This window comes from Chlamydotis macqueenii, chromosome 1 (assembly GCF_036417535.1).
Source record: "Chlamydotis macqueenii isolate bChlMac1 chromosome 1, bChlMac1.mat, whole genome shotgun sequence".
NCBI classification, from domain to species: Eukaryota; Metazoa; Chordata; class Aves; order Otidiformes; family Otididae; genus Chlamydotis; species Chlamydotis macqueenii.
The window spans coordinates 208,487,749-208,507,413 of NC_141556.1; the positions used below are offsets into that span (position 1 = coordinate 208,487,749).

At 38.1% G+C, this 19,665-nt stretch overlaps 1 protein-coding gene across 8 annotated transcripts in view; it reads right to left on the reverse strand.

Annotated features, from left to right (window-relative positions):
* DLG2 (discs large MAGUK scaffold protein 2) overlaps window positions 1-19,665 on the reverse strand; it is a 1,053,001-nt gene that overhangs the window by 426,410 nt on the left and 606,926 nt on the right. For all 8 annotated transcript variants that reach the window (XM_086739684.1, XM_086739682.1, XM_086739677.1 and 5 more), the window contains one exon: window positions 5,845-5,898. In XM_086739684.1, coding sequence (XP_086595810.1) covers window positions 5,845-5,898 — 54 coding nt within the window. The remainder of the gene's footprint in view (window positions 1-5,844; window positions 5,899-19,665) is intronic.

A 19,665-nucleotide genomic window follows, 5' to 3' on the forward strand; every position in this document is an offset into this window, starting at 1 on the left:
ACCTTCAGAGATCATCCAGTCCAACCCCCCTGCAAGGAGCAGGGACATCCCCAACCAGATCAGGTTTCTCAGAGCCTCATCCAACCTGGCCTTGGATGTTTCCAGGGATGCAGCATCCACCACCTCTCTGGGAAACCTGTTCCAGTGTTCTACCATCCTCATTGTAAAAAATGTTTTCCTAATATCTAATCCAAATCTACCTCCCTCTGTTTTGAAACCGTTACCCCTAGTCCTGTCACAACAGGCCCTACTGAAGAGTCTCTCGCCATCTTTCCTCTAGGCCCCCTTGAGGTACTGGAAGACCGCTATAAGGCTGACTGGGATGACAGAGAAGAAAGCTGAAAATCTGGGAGACTGAAGAAATACAAGGAATTCATTGTCACCAAAAGGAGAATAAAGTACATATTCTTTGTATCTGTGAGAAGTCAGGGGGAGGAAGTGAACAACCATGGCATCTGAGTGAACTTGTATTAATGTTCAGTTAAGATGAAAGGAAAATGAAATTCCATCATAAAATAAATAGGAAGGTTCCCATCAATTTCTGAAAGTGATGCAGCAAAGCCAGTCTTACAGCTACTTTTAACTTAACTATAGAGTGGTTTTAGAAACTAAAAAAGAAATAAATAAGGCTTCTTCTGTGTAACAGAGAAACTGAGATGATTCATATGTTATTCATATGTTATTAAATTAATGCTTCTCATTATGCAAAAAGATCTAAAATTTACAGCCAAAGAATAGAGAACAAACAAACTCCCACAAATGTTTAATTGTGCTTAAAATGCCACAGAATAATTCATTTTGTACCACTGAAGCTTCCTATCAAATTTATTCCCACGTCCAAAGCTTGGAAAGCCAAAGTTTTCAAGCCAATGAACCTAGAAACAAAGCTAATTAACTGTTTCTTCTGTTACTCGCTGCAGGCCCAAATTATAAGGAATAACATACAGTATAATAGAATAAGCCATTTTCTTTTATCTTATTTAAGAAAAGCATACTGATGAAAAGCAATCTCTCACAGGATGATATTTTTTTCCAAACTATTGAGTTGAAAGGTTTCAAGAATGTCAACAGTACCAAAAGGTTTAATTACATGAATTTAAATCATTAGAATGTTAATGAGACAAATCACACAGTTTATCAGTTGTATACCAACTGTAAAGAGGAAATTTATCTCTGGTGGACCAGTGGAAACTTCACATTTGAAAATGCTTTGTGAATGCTCATCATTGCTGTGAGGCCCCCTCCCCCTGAAAACACTCAGGAATTTTTGGAGGAAGAGGGCAGAAGGGGCGAGCAGAGCTGTTATTGAAATGCACTGAAGGTACATGGCATAAAACAAAAAAATAAGACAGGTTTCTTGAGCTGCTGAGCCAACAGCTAAATTAAATGATGAGAAGTCTCCATCTGATATGTAACAACACTAAAAATAGCCTGACTTTATTTAGGAATCTGTCAGGTTATCAACTGTGGCTAGTAATGTCACAGAAAAGTAAGATCATCTTGATTCACTAAAATTTGCTACTTTATGCTTATTCTAGTGTTTAAAACTTGAAAATAATTTCTACGTGGCGTAAAATGGATTAATTAACTTTGTTATAGTAAATACTATGAAAAATACAGTTATTTTATTAAAGCAGTAATTTTTTTTTTGCAAAAACATGAGTGGACAGCATTAACCAGTTGTCACGAAAAGCACCTCAAAAAAAACCTCAACAGTCAGAAATAAAAAACTAATACATCAAAAATTTTTATGAGATGTATCACTTACATATATATACACTTGCCTTTTAATTTTATTGGACAACTTAATTCAGAAATGGTATTCGGGTTTCTGGAATGCACATTCAAATGAAAGAATTACAGGACAAGCATCTAAGACTAGAGAAAAACAGGATACGAGGAAAAGAATGTGGTCATAGGAAACATGGTCCCATTGTTTAAATTTTAAAATTTCTGACTGTTCCTCCCATAGGAGGCTTCCTGAACTCCAAATATGCTTTGAAGCTTGACAACAGGAGCTGAATAGCCAGGATCTAACATGGATCCAGTCCCGAAGATCAGCACTTCTGGGTATCTTAGACATGCTACAGTTATGAGAGAAGATCTACTATTCTATGCCCACTTGCATCATGGCTGCTTTCAGCTTTAGACAGAAAATATAATTGAATTTGACTTTCTGATACATAAAATAATTTGTCCCTATGGTATTAGATGTTTTTTCTTGGTAGCTACAAAAGAATGATACCTTTCAGAAGCTTTAAAGGTAGGTTAGCTAGGTTTCAGCTAGCTAACTCTGAGAATACTTAAACATTCACCATAGTTGTCCCAAAGCATTTACAGTCTTCTGCCAAGCATGTCTGGAAGTCCTGACAGTGCTGAAATATTCATGTTCAAGTTTCAAAATAATAATTAAATCTAGCTTTCTGTTATCTCTCTGAACTGACCTGTCTGAAAAAAAAAAAACCAACAACATTTTGGGGTATAACTGCTAAATTATATTTCCTGTAAGATAAATAATATGATGGCTGCATTATGAGTTAGCTCATCCAGTTTTGGAAGATTTTCCTCTGCCTTTCCAAATATTTCATAGAATCACAGAATGGTTTGGGTTGGAAGGGACCTTTAAAGGCCATCTAGTCCAACCCCCCTGCAAGGAGCAGGGACATCTCCAACCAGATCAGGTTGCTCATCCCTCCGTGCACAGCATCAAGGGTCTCTCTCTTTCCCATTTTGCCCTTCCTCCTCCAACAGCGAGTTGGTTGGGAGTGACCAAAGGGATATGCCATACCATACGATGTCAGCTCAGCAATAAAAGCTCAGAGAAAAGAGAAGAAAGGGGGAGATATTAACGGTTAAGTCCTTTGTCTTCAAAGTACCTGCTACATGTGATGAAGCCTTGCTTTCCAGGAAATAGCTAAACATCTGCCCACTGATGGGATGTAGTAAATGAATTCCTTATTTTGCTTTGCCTGCATGTGCAGCTTTTACTTTCCCTATTAAGCTGTCATTATCTCAATATATAACTCTTCTTGCCTTCCTTCTATTTTCTCCCTGCCCCACAGGAGAGGGGAGTGAGAAGAGTGTTTGGCTATTGGCCAAACCAATATTTGGCTATTGGTCAACTCTCCACATGCTGTCTGTAAACCTGCTTTTGAAAGGTTCCCTGAGCCAGGAGGGGTTGTACACACAAGCAAACATGACTACAGCACCTTCCTAGCAAAGGAAATACCATAAAATGAAGCCAAACCAATATGAACTGAACTAGTCCTGGGAGCAGGAAAGAAAACACAGCTCTCCTAGCCCACTCTCCCAAATATAAGGTTGGAGGAAGAGGTCATTTGTCCATACATTCTTCTGTCTGTCTTATTTTGCAGAACATTCAAGCACACAAATCCTGATCAGAAAGAAATGCCTACTTGTAAAGCAAAGACCCCATGTCCTGTGGGGCACTATGTTGGCCTGGGCTCAGCCAATATGCTTCACCTTGACATTTCTTATCGGCTAGTTTAAATAAGCCCTGCTTTGGTAGCGCTGCTGCGTCCCATATCTAAGGGACGTAACTCTTCCCATGCACTAGGTAAGAGCAAGGTGAGTAATTCAGAATTGTCTATTTTTACAACAAGCACCTTCTGTTTATTTATCTAGTTCACATCATGTGTTGGAGACTGAAACAGCCCACAGGCACTTTACAGTCTACTGTCAATATTTCTCTTCAATGTGTTTGGTCATTTATCCTTTTTTTTTTTTTAAGAGAAAGGAACACTAGTATAAAAGTGCCATAAAAGTGTACAAGTATTGATAGACTGTGTTATAGGAATAAATCATATTGATTGAACATCTTGTCACTAGTGTAATTGCATCTGTATTTAGGAATTCTAACACTGTAGCTGCAGAGTATCCTGGGCACAGGTCCAGCACTGGAAATGAGAACTGGGTCTCACAATGTCCCTTTTGGTAGGCCTAGAGAACACTAACTGTAAAATGTCTCATTAAAACAGAAGAAAAGCCGGATCTATTGAAAGTGAGACCAGAGCAGATGGTTCTGGCGTTAGGAAGGAAAACTGAGAGTTCAAAATTATAGGAAGCCTTTTAAGAAAGCTGAATGCAAATGAACAGAGAAATTTTATTTAACTTTTCCACTCTCCCCTTGGTTGAAATTCCCAAGAAGGGATTTAATTCTCTTCTGCTTTACAGCAGCATCATTCATCTAAATTGCTCTTGGCTGTGATTTTTACATGTGTTCTGCCTAATAATTTCTAAGATTTATAAATTGCCAGAAACAAACAAGCTGACCAGGACAACCTCTATTAAACTTTCTCATCAACAGTCTTCTAAAAGACAGAACCTAGCAATATGATTGGTGTAGGTGGATAAATAATCATGCTTATGCATCGGTATAATGAGAAACAGATGTTGACAAAACATGACAGATGAGAGACGTTAAGTGCTTTAAAAAGAAAACTAAGAGTATGCAAGTGTCCTGGTTTCATCTGAGACGGAGCTAATTTTCTTCCCAGTAGCTGCTGTGTTTTGGATTTAGTATGGGATTTGGTATGTGAAGAACATTGGTAATGCACTGATATTAGTCATTTGTTGCTAAAAGATCCAGGACTTTTTCCAGCTTCCCAAGTTTTGCTAATGTGCAGGTGCAAAAAGCTGGGAGGGGTATAGCCAGTACAGCTGACCCAAACTGACCAAAGGAAATACTCCAAAGCATAGACATCATGCTCAGTATAGAAGGTGGGGGGTTGGCCGGTGGGCAACTGTTGCTCTTTTTCTTCTTTCATTCTGGGGATTGTTCCAAGATCACTCTCGGTTCTGTTCCATGATCGCTGCTCTGGACAGCTTGTATCAGTTGTTCCATCATTGAGTGGTGAGAAATTGTGCATTGTTTGTTTTGTGTATTTCATTATTATTGTTATTATCATTTAATATTTATAATATTATTTTTATCTCTTCCTTCGCTGTCCTAGAAAATTGTTTTTATTTCAGCCCACAACTTTTCCTTTCTTTCCAATTCTTGCTCCCATCCCTCATGGGGTAGGCGGAGGGTGAGTGAGCAGCTGCATGGTACTTGATTTCTGACTGGGATTAAACCATGACAGCAAGAAGAAAAATTAGATACGGGCTGACTAGTTTCGTATTGCTTGCCTGTCTTGCCTCCAATCATTTAAGCCTGTTACTCTCTTTATTATAGATTCACTTTGCCTTTCTCTGTGTCCTTTATCTTCAACTGTAGTTGCTTTAACAATCTAAAATGACAATATCAAATACTTGTGGAAAAGCAGATTTTTAAAAACGCTAATAAAAACATGCGTTTATTTTAGGGTAAAATTGTTTTCTGTAGAAGTTATAAAAATGAAGAGACATTAATAAGCAAACATTAAGTCATCTAGTTTGTGCTGTTATTTATCACAAATAGCTTTCATCTACAAAAGGAATATAGGCAGGCAAATAAAGAACCGTTCACACCATTTTAATACTACAATGTGCATCTAGATATTTGCTTAATAAGCTAGGAGGATGCATGCTGCTCCAAAAGGAAATATTCATAGTTTATGTTACTGGTAAGGAGGAAAGAAAGAAATAGCAGGTTGTTTTTCAAATGAAGACTAGTTTTAGTAATTTGCAGTTTATGTGCTGAAGTCTAAGCTACACATGTGTATATTAAATGCTATAATTCACCTGATTACAGTGATCATCCCTGATTTCTTCTTCTAGAAAAGATTTAACCATGTAACTGTAAAAGACATGATTAATTTTATAGCTTCTCTACAATACTGAGTAGAATTTCCGTGGAAAAATAAACAGATTCTATATATTATTAAAAGAATTAATACTTACATAAGGAATTGTGTCCAAGGTGTCTGTGTTGACAATTATAGGGGCAGGGCTCGCCTGAAAGGGGAAAAAAAATAAAAAAGAAATGTAAAAATCTGACATTCATTAATATTGAAATGCCTATAATGATACATTAAATTAGAAGTCTAAAAGCCTTTCTCCCCATTGAATTCACATCATACTACAGTACATAACTTTGGGTACTCTTCAGTCAATTAAGAACGAAAGAAATAGATTCTCAGCCTCCAAATCACAGCTCACTATGGTCTTTTTCAATTTGATAAGGCTTCAGGTCATATCCTGAATATATAATAACTAGTCATTCATTTTTGAGTAGAACTATAAGAAACGTGATGTATTCAACTTACAATTAGGGGACCTTGAGGAGGGGCAAAGGTTTCAGCTTCCCTTACCTTCCACTTTTTGTGTTTGATCAAAATCAAGACAATCAACTGATCTTTATGGAGGATAAAGCTCAACATTTTATGTTTACACTACTTATCATTACTGTGCATGTATGTAGTATATGTATATGCACGTATTCTATCGTACTTATGTCAAAGCTATATATTCAGTATGGTTCATATACACTCAGCTGAAGTTCAGTTTGAAATATATACCCAGTTTAAAAAGATTTGTGAATCTGTCAATCTGGTCAACCAATCTTTAGCTTACTGATGAAACCCATACCCAGGCTAGTTTCCAGCCACCTGAAATGTCCCCAAACTCCTCCTCTTCCCATACTGGTGTTCGGTGGTGGTGACCTAAGCCTAAGCTCTGATTTGACCCAGCTGCATAATCTTGGCTCAAACTGGAGAAAACTGCAGAGCTGTGAGAAAGTTTAGGTATTCTGCGCACCATAAGTAAAATGCCAGACAGAGGCAGGACTGCTGAGATGGGATTGTTAATAGACCAAGGACGCAGGAGGAGAAGGATCAACATCTAGTCAATGTAGTACAAAAAGTGATAGAAAGCATCCCTTCTCTGCCTGACTGGTGCCTGCTTGGTCAGCAAAGACTCTTTGGGCATTGTATCGGGCTGATGAACACACTAATGCTTAGCATAGTAGATCATTAATTCTATTTATCTACATTGTACATTAGCCAATGAAGTCTGTACTTTAAACTTGTATAGACTGCAGGGTCTTTTGTGCATGGCAGGCACGATTACAGCACTACTGAAAACACCGATCGTATTTCTATTATCAAGTATTCATGGCAGGATTTAAAAACCTAAGTAACATGATCCAAATTAAGAATGTACAATTGGCACATTAATTCAAATACTTTGAGAATATCACAGTTTCTTTCTAATGTTGGTGCAGTTATGGAAAGATAATTCTGTGTTCAGAGAAATTTTATGTTACTGCACAGCAGCTACTGATGCTTAATGCCATTATTTCTATACAACTGTGTAACCTGTGAATAAGAAAAAATAAAAAAATTAAATGCATACAATTTGGAATGTATACATTTCATGGGATGTATCAGTGTTGCAGTAAGGTACAGTTTAATCTTAAAATGCTTAGTATCTTATTATAAATCCAAGCCCATTTATTCCCATTGTGCCTATAACACTGGACACTTTGGAGTGATAAATAAAAGCTGAAGGCCATTTGATTATAATATTTTTAGCTTTAGGCATATGGCATAACTGTATTATCACTGAAGGTTAAACAAAGGATTTCCTTTTTAGAATCATAGTTTTTACTTACATGAATATTTAGCTCCACACACTTAAAGACTGCTACCTTTGTGACAGGAAGCAAAAGATTTTTTTTTTTTATAGTATTCTGTTGTGTCTACCAAATTTTGCCTTTTGTTGATTTGATCTTCTTTTTATTTTTACAGACTGTATGAAGGTCTACTACCAAATATAAACAAAATTTACAATCTTCAGAATGAAAGCATCTTTCCACTGCTTTAAAAATCAGTATCAATTAAAATAACAAACCTCTTTCAGAGGTCATTTACCAAAGCGTTCTCATACTGTCACCATTTGCTTCTAGCCCATTGAGGAACAAAGTCTTATATCTGCATCAGATTTTCCTGAAGTGAAGCTAAAGAGATTTCTCAATCAGAAACTGGTAATTGTGGGAACACTATTAAAAATAATATTTAGGGGACTTGGAATTTCTTTTGAAAACTCAGTTCCTCCTTTACTTTATCTTATAACCATAGGCAGAATCTGCACATTCTTCACAGTTGCAGCCGCTTTCAGAAGGACTTTCACAGCCTTACTGGATCTCTGTTTCAATGCTAAACCATCCTCACTGAGAAAAGTTCTCTCTTATATCTAATCAGAATTTCCCTTAAGGCAACTTTTATCTGTTGCCTCATACATCTCCTGTGTGTCCCTGAGAGGAGTTTGGCTTTGTCTCCTCTCTAAATTATCCCTTAGATGGTTGAAGACAGCAATTAGATTCTTCCCACAGCCTCTTCTCCAGGCTGAACAAACTGAACTCTCTTTTTTTTGGATGTGCAACAGACCCAGTCACTGTTGCATGCGCCACCATCTTGGTTATCCTCCACCCAACACACACTGGCATACTGGGGAACCTAGAACTGGACACAGTACTCCCGATGCAGTCTGACAGGTGATTAGCAGATGCCCCTCAACTGCTGCCTAGGCTGTTATTCGCACAGTTGATTAATGTTTGCTATTAGCTTTCGTCATTGCAAGGGTGTATGGCTGACTCATGTACAACTTTTTTCTCCACTCCGCAAAGCTGCTGCCTAGCTGGCCTGTGCCTGACTGGGACTCCTGCATCTTTTATCCTGTCCAGGTGCAGGAAATCCTGCCTGTTGTCATTGAACTTCTTGAGGTTCCTCTCAGCCCATTTCTCCTGCAATTGAGATCCCCAACATATCATCTGCTCTGACCAGTCTGGTCTTATCTAAAACCCTGCTGACAGTGCACTGTATCTAATGATTCTGGTTATTAATGAAAATGTTAAACAGCATTACCATCAGTATCAACTCTGTAGAAACACTACAATTAAGTTGCCATCAGTTACTGGACTTTGAATTGCTGACCCTTTGGGTCTCGTAGTCTAGCCAATGTCCCTCTCATCTTCTAGTACATCCATCCATTCACTATCTCTCTTATTCATCTACAAGACTGAGAATTTGCATTGAAAGTCTTGCTAAAATCAAGGCAAATGACACCTACTGATTTCCCCTTACCCACAGAGCTGTTCATCTCATCATGGAAAGCTGTCAGGTTGGCAAGGCAAAATTTACACCTTGTAAATTGATCTGCCTCTTTGTAATCACCTCCCTCTGTCCTTCATGACCCTTGACAAGGCTTCCTGGAGGCACTCACCAGGATGTTTCCATTTGTTAGCTTCCTGCTGAATCCTGACCTTCAGGTTCTCACTTGGCCCATCACCTCTTCCACAGCAAAAATGTGAGCATATACGCTGCTTCTTTGAATAGTGTGATCCATCCCTACCTAGCCTTCCCACAGAACCTGTAAAGAACTGGCTTTCAAGCACGAATATCATTCAGGGTTCATTTTAACACAGTGCTTACTGTATTCGTTACTGTTTGGAAGAGTTGAACCTCAACTATCAAACTAATAATTTTCTGCTACTGAGGTATTAATCCTGATCAGATAGATGGAAATGAGAAAATTCACAAAGCATGAGTTTCAGATGGATATAGTGCCTACAACCATTCACTCACAACTAATACCATCTGTGCATTTTCCTTTTCTTATCTATGCATGTGTATGTGTGCGTGCATCTGTGGGACAGTGAGTCTGTGTGGTGATTTGGGTTTTCATTTTTTTTGTTTTGTTTTTTTTTTTGACTGGGAAAACTGATTTAATACAAACATTTTGCTTCACTCTCTCCAACATATGGTAATTTGAAGAACACTGATAACCTGAGCTACAACATTGCATTTAAGTGCAGGAAATAGAGCTGATTTTATTAGTTGTGTCTTGTTTGTAGCTCATGCTTTAAAGAAAAGTAGATGGTTTTAATCATGCGGAGTTGAGAAGACAGTTTGCAACCATTGGAGAGTGCCCTAAATACAGTGCTAGCCATGGAGTACACAATAGCATCAAAATAGTCCTGTAATCACACTGAAGGAACTCAAGAAATAGGTCCAGAGAAGATCAGCAGCAACAGGAAATCAGGATTTTACCTTACAGGCTGATGTGTCTATATCTATTCTGACTTAAAAACATGTCACATGCACTGATTCATCAAATTCTCAAAAAAAAAACCCCCAGATATCTGCATGCTTATCTGCAGTGTTTCTCAGAACAGTGAGAAATCTATCATAGCTGTTCATCAGCTCATCAAGAATACTTCCAATTGTGTATAAGTTTATAAATGCATTTAAAAAAATTTTAGATTCTCCCAAGAATCTCTGCCTACTGTGTCTTTGAGACAGCACTGCTTCTTATCTGCCGCACTCTATATGCCCACATGTATATAAGCTATCTATCTACGTTTGAGACTGAGTGAGAAGAAGAAATAGCTTTCTGGAAGACAAAGATAATGATTTTATTCCTAGCTCTGCCCTTTGACCTGCTCTGCAGTCTCAAACAAGACATTTCATTATTCTTCAACGAGCTTTTCCCAGCTGCAAACCAACTCTAGCAGAACTGGCTTAATTTGGTCAAAGTTTTAAGAGAGGTGATGGTTGGGACAAACTAAATTATCTATCTATTTGTAGGGAGTTTAAAAATTCTGCATGTCTAATTGCCTAACTTGCAGGATGAATTCAAATCAGTAGTAATTAGTTCATGAAAGAGACAGCCCTCTCTTAAATCAGGTAGCATTCAGAGGGCTCCCAGACTTTACAATCAGAGCTGAAAGGTGGGAAGAGGCCTTAGTGAACATATTCACAATTCTGCAGCTGCAAAATGAATCCAAACCAATCACCAAAAAAGGGAATTTTAGCGAATGTAGCGAATTGGGTGATCCTGTTTCCCTCATTACTCCTGCACTTTCTGCCTTAATCCTTATCTATACATTAAATATTATGTTATGCTGACAATATAACATGGGGCTGTCAGCCTTATAAATCCTGCTCCCCGCACAGACCTTTTTCCTGCCCTTGACTAGAAGCAATGCTTTCAGCTGAGCCGTCTCCGTGCTTTGAAGAAAAGGCATCACACTGACAGCTGCAGTGACAGATTGGCATAGCTGGGACAAAACTTGAATAGCTTTGGGGAAAAAAAAAAAAGGAAGAAGGGTTTTTTTTTTTTTTCTTCTTTTTAAAGGACTTGAGCACAACAGACTTTGCTTCCACAAATATATATGAGATTGTTCTGCTTGAAGCGAGTCAGACAGTAGAGTTGCTTTTTCACCAGAAGCACAACTTAAAAGCAAGATACAGTGAAAGTACTTGAAGCCAGCAGAAAAAGAACAAAAAGGCACATGGTCTAGTTCACGAACATTTACTCCGCTCCCAAATTCTCCACAAGTGTATGACATGACTCATACCTCTCAGACAAGATGAACTTTCCCTCTGCCATGAGTGCTGGCATTATCCTGGTTGACTGGTTTTACTTACAGCATCCACAGTTTTATAGACTATCCACATTACATTGAATTTAATTCTTTTTGGAGCATTCATAGCTCGTTGTTTTAACTGTTTCTACTATGCAGTGCTGCATTCAACGCCAGACCATGAAACTACTTGTATAGGTATATGGTAACTATTTTATAGATAACGAGCACAGCATATTACTTCTTAACCAGAAAACACCCAACCAAGTACGTGATCATTTTGAAACTATCCACCTATACTTATTCTTAGCTATGGTTTTAATTTGATGCAGAATTCTCAATTGCTTGTTTTCCTGTTAAGGAATCACCATCACTGCCTATGTTATTACATTTAAATAAACTCAAAATAAAGATGGGGGGAGGAAATTTAGAGTAGTATAGCAGTGTATGTATCATCATTTAAAAAGTACGTTGAGTTGTCAGTGGTTTATTACCATCTTTTGCAGACACCTGAGTCTGTGGACTGTACGTCAGGTTAAGGGCTTATCTTTCCAGCTCTAAATTCTAAAAGACTCTCTGGAACATTCATCTGCAGTTTCATTTTATTTTAAAATGTTAACATTTTGTGTCTGAATAATACAAAGTGGAGCAGCTCCTATATTTGTACATGAATAAGGCACACCTCATCTCTCAGATATAACATGTCAGACTGAGGCCTCAAGAAGGTAACACTGAATTAGTTTAAATTCATTTGGTATTTTCAAAAATTTCCTTTCACAACTGTAAAAAATAGTTTTACATTGACACACAATGGTAGGAAAGATTAAATGGTAATTTAGATGTCAAAACAGTAATTCTCTGGCATAGGATGAGGCCTCAAGATCACAGAACACACAGAACCATTGTCGTATTTACCACTGAACTACAAACTGTAAGACTAAGAGGGAGAAAAAGTCATTTGCTTGTTATTAAACAGAAAATATAAAAGATATGAAGCCTTTTTGAACATCTAAAGAATGGCTTTTCAGCAAACAATTCTACCTTTACTTAGAGATACATTACAGAAGTCAAAAGCGGCTTTGCTTGCAGACTGCAGCTGTCAGAATAGAAGAAAAATGCCTGAAGAAATCCTCGAGACCTTTCACTACATGTGTAACACAACCTCATATAAAGCCATTTAATTTAAAGGTAAATAGTGCCTTTCAAAGAAGGTGGCCTTATTTTTGGGCTTGGGGTTTTGCATTGGATTTTACTTAATCAGTAGGAATAATTTCCTATTTAAAATTGTATTAGCTGTGGTGTTATTTAAAGAAAAAAGAATTTAGATCTAAGGAAGACCTAAAATTTCCGAGTGAATCCACAAGCTACCAGAGAGAATGGCAAGAATGTACCTACTTTACAGCTGTTGAAGTTTCACCTGTACTGATACGGCCCGTTAGCAGTTTGAATTAGCAGTGATTAACGTAACGGTAACTTTTTTCCCAATATCAGATCTAGTGAAGGACACAGAAATGTCAATGGGAAATGCTCTACAGAGAATGAGGGATAATTATGGTACATCTGAATTTCCAGTGAAGATATTATTCAACTAAATGTTATTACCCATTAAATTTTGAGGTGATAACCTTCCTATCACTAGACAGGGTGAGTCCATCTGTCTCTTCCAGGATGCCAAATGCCATAGTAAGACCCACACAGAGGTCCCATTAGCACATCTCTAGTGACTCACAAAAGGCATTGATGCAAGTGTCTTACACCAGTGCTCTATTTTTGAGGAGAAATTTAGGCCTAAATCCTGGTTTTGGATATACCGCTTCAGCACGTTCAGCCTTTTGAAGCTGAGTGGGCCACAACACTCATTTATTACATAGATCTCTGCTCTGATCGCTGACCTGGTCTCCACTGTGATTCAGAACTTTCCCTAAAGTCTGTGTCAAAGCACATCTCTTAAGAAAATAACAGCTTTAACCAATCCAGGCAGTGTCAGTTCCTGGTATGTTCTTAAGTCTGGATAAGGAAACTTTAGAGTTCAGAATAAAAATAGAAATACATTCCATATGTTCTTTTTATAAGCCTATTATCTTCAAAATTCTGACATCTGATATCTATACATTTCTTTCAGATTTTATATAACTCATAATAATTTTATAAAAAGATGAAATATTTCAAAAATCTTGCCAGTATAATCAATATTACTGGAAAGATATACTGCAAAAATAAAGTGTTATGGAGCTACTGAAAACCTAAGAGCTAAGCTAACTTGTTTTATAATACAAAATTACCAAAACAGGCTACTTCTTCCATTTTGAACATGGTAATGACATTTTGCTACATCTACCAGATATAAAAATTCCTGGGTGAAGTCCTTGCACCACTGAAGTTAATGGTAAAACACTGATCTGCTTCAATAGACTCCAAAATTTAAGCTAATATGTTTCTACTCAATATTAATTTTGTTTTTTTCTGCTGGCAGGATGCATGCATTTAGCCAGCAGGTTCATTAAAGTAATAATAAGCAAAATAATTTAGAACTAATTAAACACATTAATATTCTCCTTTTGGATTGCTTTGCATCTTATTTTTGAAGTACATTAGCTAAATATCCAGAAATTAAAAATCCAGGAAAAAAAAATGCTTATGTTACCTACAGACTTGTTAACAATGGCAAACAGCCTCATTGACTTGAGCACACACGTATTTTCTTAAACACTAACAACTTAACTTTTCAGCAGTTTGCCTAAGCATTAGCTTTATTAACCATGGATTGGTGCAGATTTTTTATAAAACAGCGTAGACATTAAGAAGAGACATACAACAAAAAGAACAGGAAAGTATTCTCAAATACCTGTCAAGTTCTTTTAACTTGAAAATATATTAATTTATTGCATTACTCAGGAGCGTAGACTACTTCATACATTTATATATAAATATTTTTTCACTGCAACTGGGTTTTAACATTCTACAGGAACAAGACGAGTGTGTGTGTGTGTACATGTATGTATAAAACCGTATACACACACAAACATGCACATACACGTGCACACATACACTCCAACAGACTAGGACAAAAACACGCACCCAGTTTTTAGGCATCCTGTTTGACCCAGCTGCGTGCTACCAGTGCACGATTCATCCTTGATGTGCACAAAGATAAAATTCCTTCCAGAAAGAGGAAAACAAAACCAAAGCAAAGTCACAGCCATTCTTTCCCTCCTTTCTCTGCAAAAGTGAAGGCTGCATTGCCCACAGCATGATTTTTTACTTTTAAAATCATGGTACACCAAGCTCACAAAGCAGTTATCCAGTAGCTAATTCTGTTGCCTTTTTACAGCCTGGAGTTCCTGCAGGTTGAATACAACATTTATTCCTGCTTGGGGACTTTCAGAACCAGCCTTAAAAACACAAATGAATGGACTAAAAATTACAATGTGGATGAAGCCAACAACAATAAAAAAAAAAGTGAATATGAAACTAAATGTGGATTAGGGAAATCACTATAACAGAATCCACTGTTTATTCAAGAGGTTTTCCCAGAATATAGCTTCCAAAGAACAAAACACTTGTTTTCAGGAACTAACCACTTACATCAAGCACTGTATGCAGCAGCCCAGAAATAATGGTGGTAGAGCACTGGCACAGGTTGCCCAGAGGGGTGGTGGATGCCCCATCCCTGGAAACATTCAAGGCCAGGTTGGATGGGGCTCTGAGCAACCTGATCTGGTTGGAGATGTCCCTGCTCCTTGCAGGGGGGTTGGACTAGATGGCCTTTAAAGGTTCCTTCCAACCCTAACCATTCTATGATTCTATGCTACAACTAAAACTCTCCATAGAGAGGAAAGAATAAGAAATACAGAAGAAAGCATCTTTAGAGTTTTAGAAAGGTTCTCAGGTATAACAGAAGTCGAACCTGGTTCAGCACTGAAGTTGCCAGAAGAGCTGGATGTTGCTGTGATCCATAAAATGCACCAGCTTAACTCACTGATTCTGGTATGTGTAAGAGCAAAGCTATCTTGCCAAATCCTTTCACTTAATGAATGTATATGTGTCATAGATGTATATGGCATAGTATAACAGAAGGATAATTCTCATCATTTTCCCTGAGGTGATAAACACCACCACTGGGAACACATAGTACATATAAGAGCGTAGACAATACAACAACATAACCAACCACTGCAACATCATGACCAATAACTGACAACCAATATAATGAGCGTGTATAAACAAATTTGTTTCAAGCAAAAAAAAAAGTCAGATCTGTTATTATCTCAACCATTTGTGCCCCACATTGGGCGCCAAAATAACTGTCGTAGTTCAGCCCCGATCAGGACCAGACTACGCAGTCTCTCTCTCGCTCCCCCCACCCTCCAAGAGAACTGGGGGAGATTTGGTAAACAAAAGAAAAACAGGAAGAAAAACAAACACGTGGATTGAGATTGAACAAAAAGTAAACTTAACAGTAATGACAGAAAAAAACAAAAACAGTGATGGAATACAAACACAGTATAATGGCTTACAACAAATCTCCACACCCAGTCTCTTCCAAGCAGCAGAAAAGCTCCCTTCAGCACCCTCCTCACTTATATACTGAGCATGATGTCAGATGGGATGGAACAGCCCTTTGGCTAATTTGGGTAAATTAACCCCAGCTGTTAGCTAATTAGTTAACTATCCCAGCAATAGGGGCTACCAGCTTCAGTTCTCCACCCAGCTCAGGTAAATATTAACTCTATCCTAGCCAGAACCAGGACAATATGTAACAGTATTTAGGAAGAACTTAAAGAATTAAACTTGATTTTGAATATCTGCAACAAATTCAAAGTTAAATTGGGCAGTGCTATAGCAAAGATGGTTTTGATTTTTATGTCAGCAGAAGTAAACTTCTAACCTAACGTCCTCTGGAAAAGTTTTAATTGATGTCCCAGAGTGTTCCTTCATGTCCCAGAATCACTATGTGATGAATAAAATTAACAAAATAATTCCAAATATATCACTTGCTAACAGCTTCTTTCAAACCTTAAATGCTTGCATGATGACAGCACTCACAGTACGTTCTTTCAGAAGATAAGAAACATCAGTGTACAAACTGAAGCTATCTGGGGTTCAAGGCAGGTCAGGCATTTTACAAGATTTTGCCTCATGTGGTATAAAATGCATTTCTCAATGTACATGTATTGATACATAAATTACAACTATTTAGTATTTTACTATAGGGCTTGCAAACCTTTTTGCATCTCAGCTTTCTCACTGAGGTTGTTCTGCCTGAGAGGCTGGGTGCTCTGTGGGTGACTTGTAGGACAGTGCATGCCAAAACTGCCACTTTTCTGTAATTTTACAGATTGTAGCACCCAGCAGGACTGTCACAGGCTGCCGAGCTTAGCAAGGACTCTCAGCGTGAATCCGTGTAATATCATCAGGTTTGACTGAAAAAAGAGCATGTTGCCCTTAGGATAAGAGAGTTGGGGCTGTTCAGCCTGGAAAATAGAAGGCTCTGGGGAGACCTTATTGTGGCCTTCTGGTACCTAAAGGGGGCCTACAGGAAAGACAGGGAGAAACTCTTCAGCAGGGCCTGTTGTGATAGGGCAAGGGGTAATGGTTTTAAAATAGAGGGAGGCAGATTCAGATTGGACATCAGGAAAAAAAATTTTACACTGAGGGTGGTGGAACACTGGAACAGGTTGCCCAGAGAGGTGGTGGATGCCCCATCCCTGGCGACATTCAAGGCCAGGTTGGACAGGGCTCTGAGCAACCTGCTCTGGTTGGAGATGTCCCTGCTCCTTGCAGGGGGTTGGATGGATGGCCTTTAAAGGTCCTTTCCAACCCTAACCATTCTGTGATTCTATGATGCAATTTTATTTAGATTGATAGATGGTGAGAATACACACATGCCATTTTCTTTAAAGTTTTCATGACTAATTTCCCTCATAGTACAAAAAATTAGCACAGAGGAAAAAAACCAGTCCAGTTTCTAGACTTTATAGCTGGGTATTCCTTAATCTGCTACCTTCAAGAGCCCCTTTTAAGGGCCACAGGGCACAGCTGAGCCAATCAGCGAGGCGGGTGGCGCCTCCGGCCCACCAATCAGAAGTTGTTTGTGCCTCTGGTACTCCATGGGTAACACACTGAAGGGACTGAGGCACATGGAGGGTGTGCGCTGGAGCAGAAGAAACAAGTAAGAAGGAAAGAGAAGTGGAAGAAAAAAGTGAGGAACAAGGAGCAACAGAAACAAACCGCCACGCCCTAAAACCAGCTCCAGCCCCCTCTGCTGCCCTTGACTCACTGGAGGGACTGAGCATGACCTGCCGTGGTAACTTCCAGAAGGAAAGGTGTCTGGAGTGAAGCTGAGCCTGGCAAAGAGGTGTTTTCCCTAAGTGTTCGTTTAACTGTCTGTCATCTTTGTTTCTCAATACCCAACCCAATAATGAAATGTTTGTTAATTGGCAATAAAGTTAAATTCCCTAAGTTGAGTCCGCCTTGCCTGCAATTCACCTATTTTTCTGAAATTTCACTGTAGAACAGATATTTGTTCAGTATCTTTTACTTATTCATCCTGTTTTCTGATAAATCTACAAAGTGTGCATTGGAGGTGAGGCTGGAACAGCAGGAGGAGTAAAAGAATAACGTCTTCATTTAAAAAAAAAAATGTTGGCTTGAGTAGCACAGGCAACAAAAAGAAAGTGGAAGCAGTACTGCAGCCACAAGGTAAGTTAAGTTACTGTGCAAAACCAGAAACACATAAAGTAGCAAATTATTGTTGTTCATAGAGGAGCTTTCCACAGAGAAGGAAAGCTACAGCTTCTTCTGTCTGTTAAGATGTTATTGCTTTGAACCTCTTAATTCTTAGGAATAGCATTTTATGAAAAAATTTCAAAACACAAAATCAATGCAACGTGGCGCCACAGGTTTGCAGAATAATGAAACCGTGTAAAGGGATGGAACTTGAGTAGTAACAATGCCATAAAAGAAGCTTTTCGATAGGTCATTGCTTAAGTAAAGAAAGTGCCTGGGGCCACGATAAGTCTGAGAAGCACAAGCAACATGTCTGGAGGGTACAGCAAGACTGAGAGTCTTTCAAAGAACTTGTACAGGATGTTAAAAATACATGCTACTTAAATCAAAGTTATAGGCCCAGAGAAAAAAATTAAGGCAATTCCTGTCAAGAAATAATTAAGGGAAGAGCATCCTTGTGAACCTGACAAAATTAGATTAGGGGTGCAAATAGGTGTGTCAGTTCTAAAAATCCAGAGTTAAGAAGTTTGAGTAAAAACAAAAGGAAGAAATGTAAAAAGAAATTCTTTGGTGTTATGAATGATGCTGAGAAACACTTAAAATCAGGAAAACTATACTTGCCTGTTTTTCAACAAATATTTTACTATTTTTAACATGGGAATATTTTCCAGTTCCGTGCCAAGGGCAGGCAAGCAGATTTTGTACACTGATACAACTGTGTGGCAATTTCATCAAACTATAGTATAATCTCCCAAGAGGACAGATAGAAGCCTTGTTGCCTAAAACTCTTGCTATAAACTTAGACTGAGCACTAAAATACATACTGCAGGCAGTCCTCACATTCCGGCAGATGGGCAACGTGACCTATGAGGTCTCTCCCCATCTTTACATTTTAGCATTCTGTCATTTCCAAACAGTGTTGTTTAGGCTAGAATTGGATGCATAAACACTGAGTAAAAATTATTTTCTTAAACTGAATTAAAATAGATGGGGGTAATTTCAACAGTGACTTACCTAACAGCAAGTAACATGGCATTTTTACTGATAAGGCTGTCACAAAAAGTACACAAGGCATCACTTTGAAATATGATCTTTCTTAAATTATAGGTTATCTTTTAGTTACCAATTTCAAGACATATTTTCTGCCGTGTAAGACACAAAAATCTAGGATACTACTATTCTTATACATTAGCAACAGTGATCTGAACAGGACTAGGAGAGTTCTGCACTCTCTGGATTTACTGTGTGAAAGTGTATAACTAAAACCCACTTATCTCACAAAACGAAACAATCTTCCTTGTACACAGAGACAACATTGACCTCTCACTGTCACTGTATCGAGCAATGAATGTAACAATCACACAGACATAAAACCTAAAAACTGTCAGAACTGATCTACCAGGATAGAAAAGATGGGTTTGCAAATCAATTAGAGGAACTTCAAATGTCACAACAACATTTCATGCATTTCCATGATCCCCCCAAACACTGGAATATTAGATGGCTCATAACATCAAGTCAGCCTCTTCCTGTAATAGTAATAATAACAATAATAATAAGCAATTCCTGGATGTCTGTCTCTGATAAGATGGAGGTTTATTTCTTTATTTTTAAAGGAGAAGCTCCAG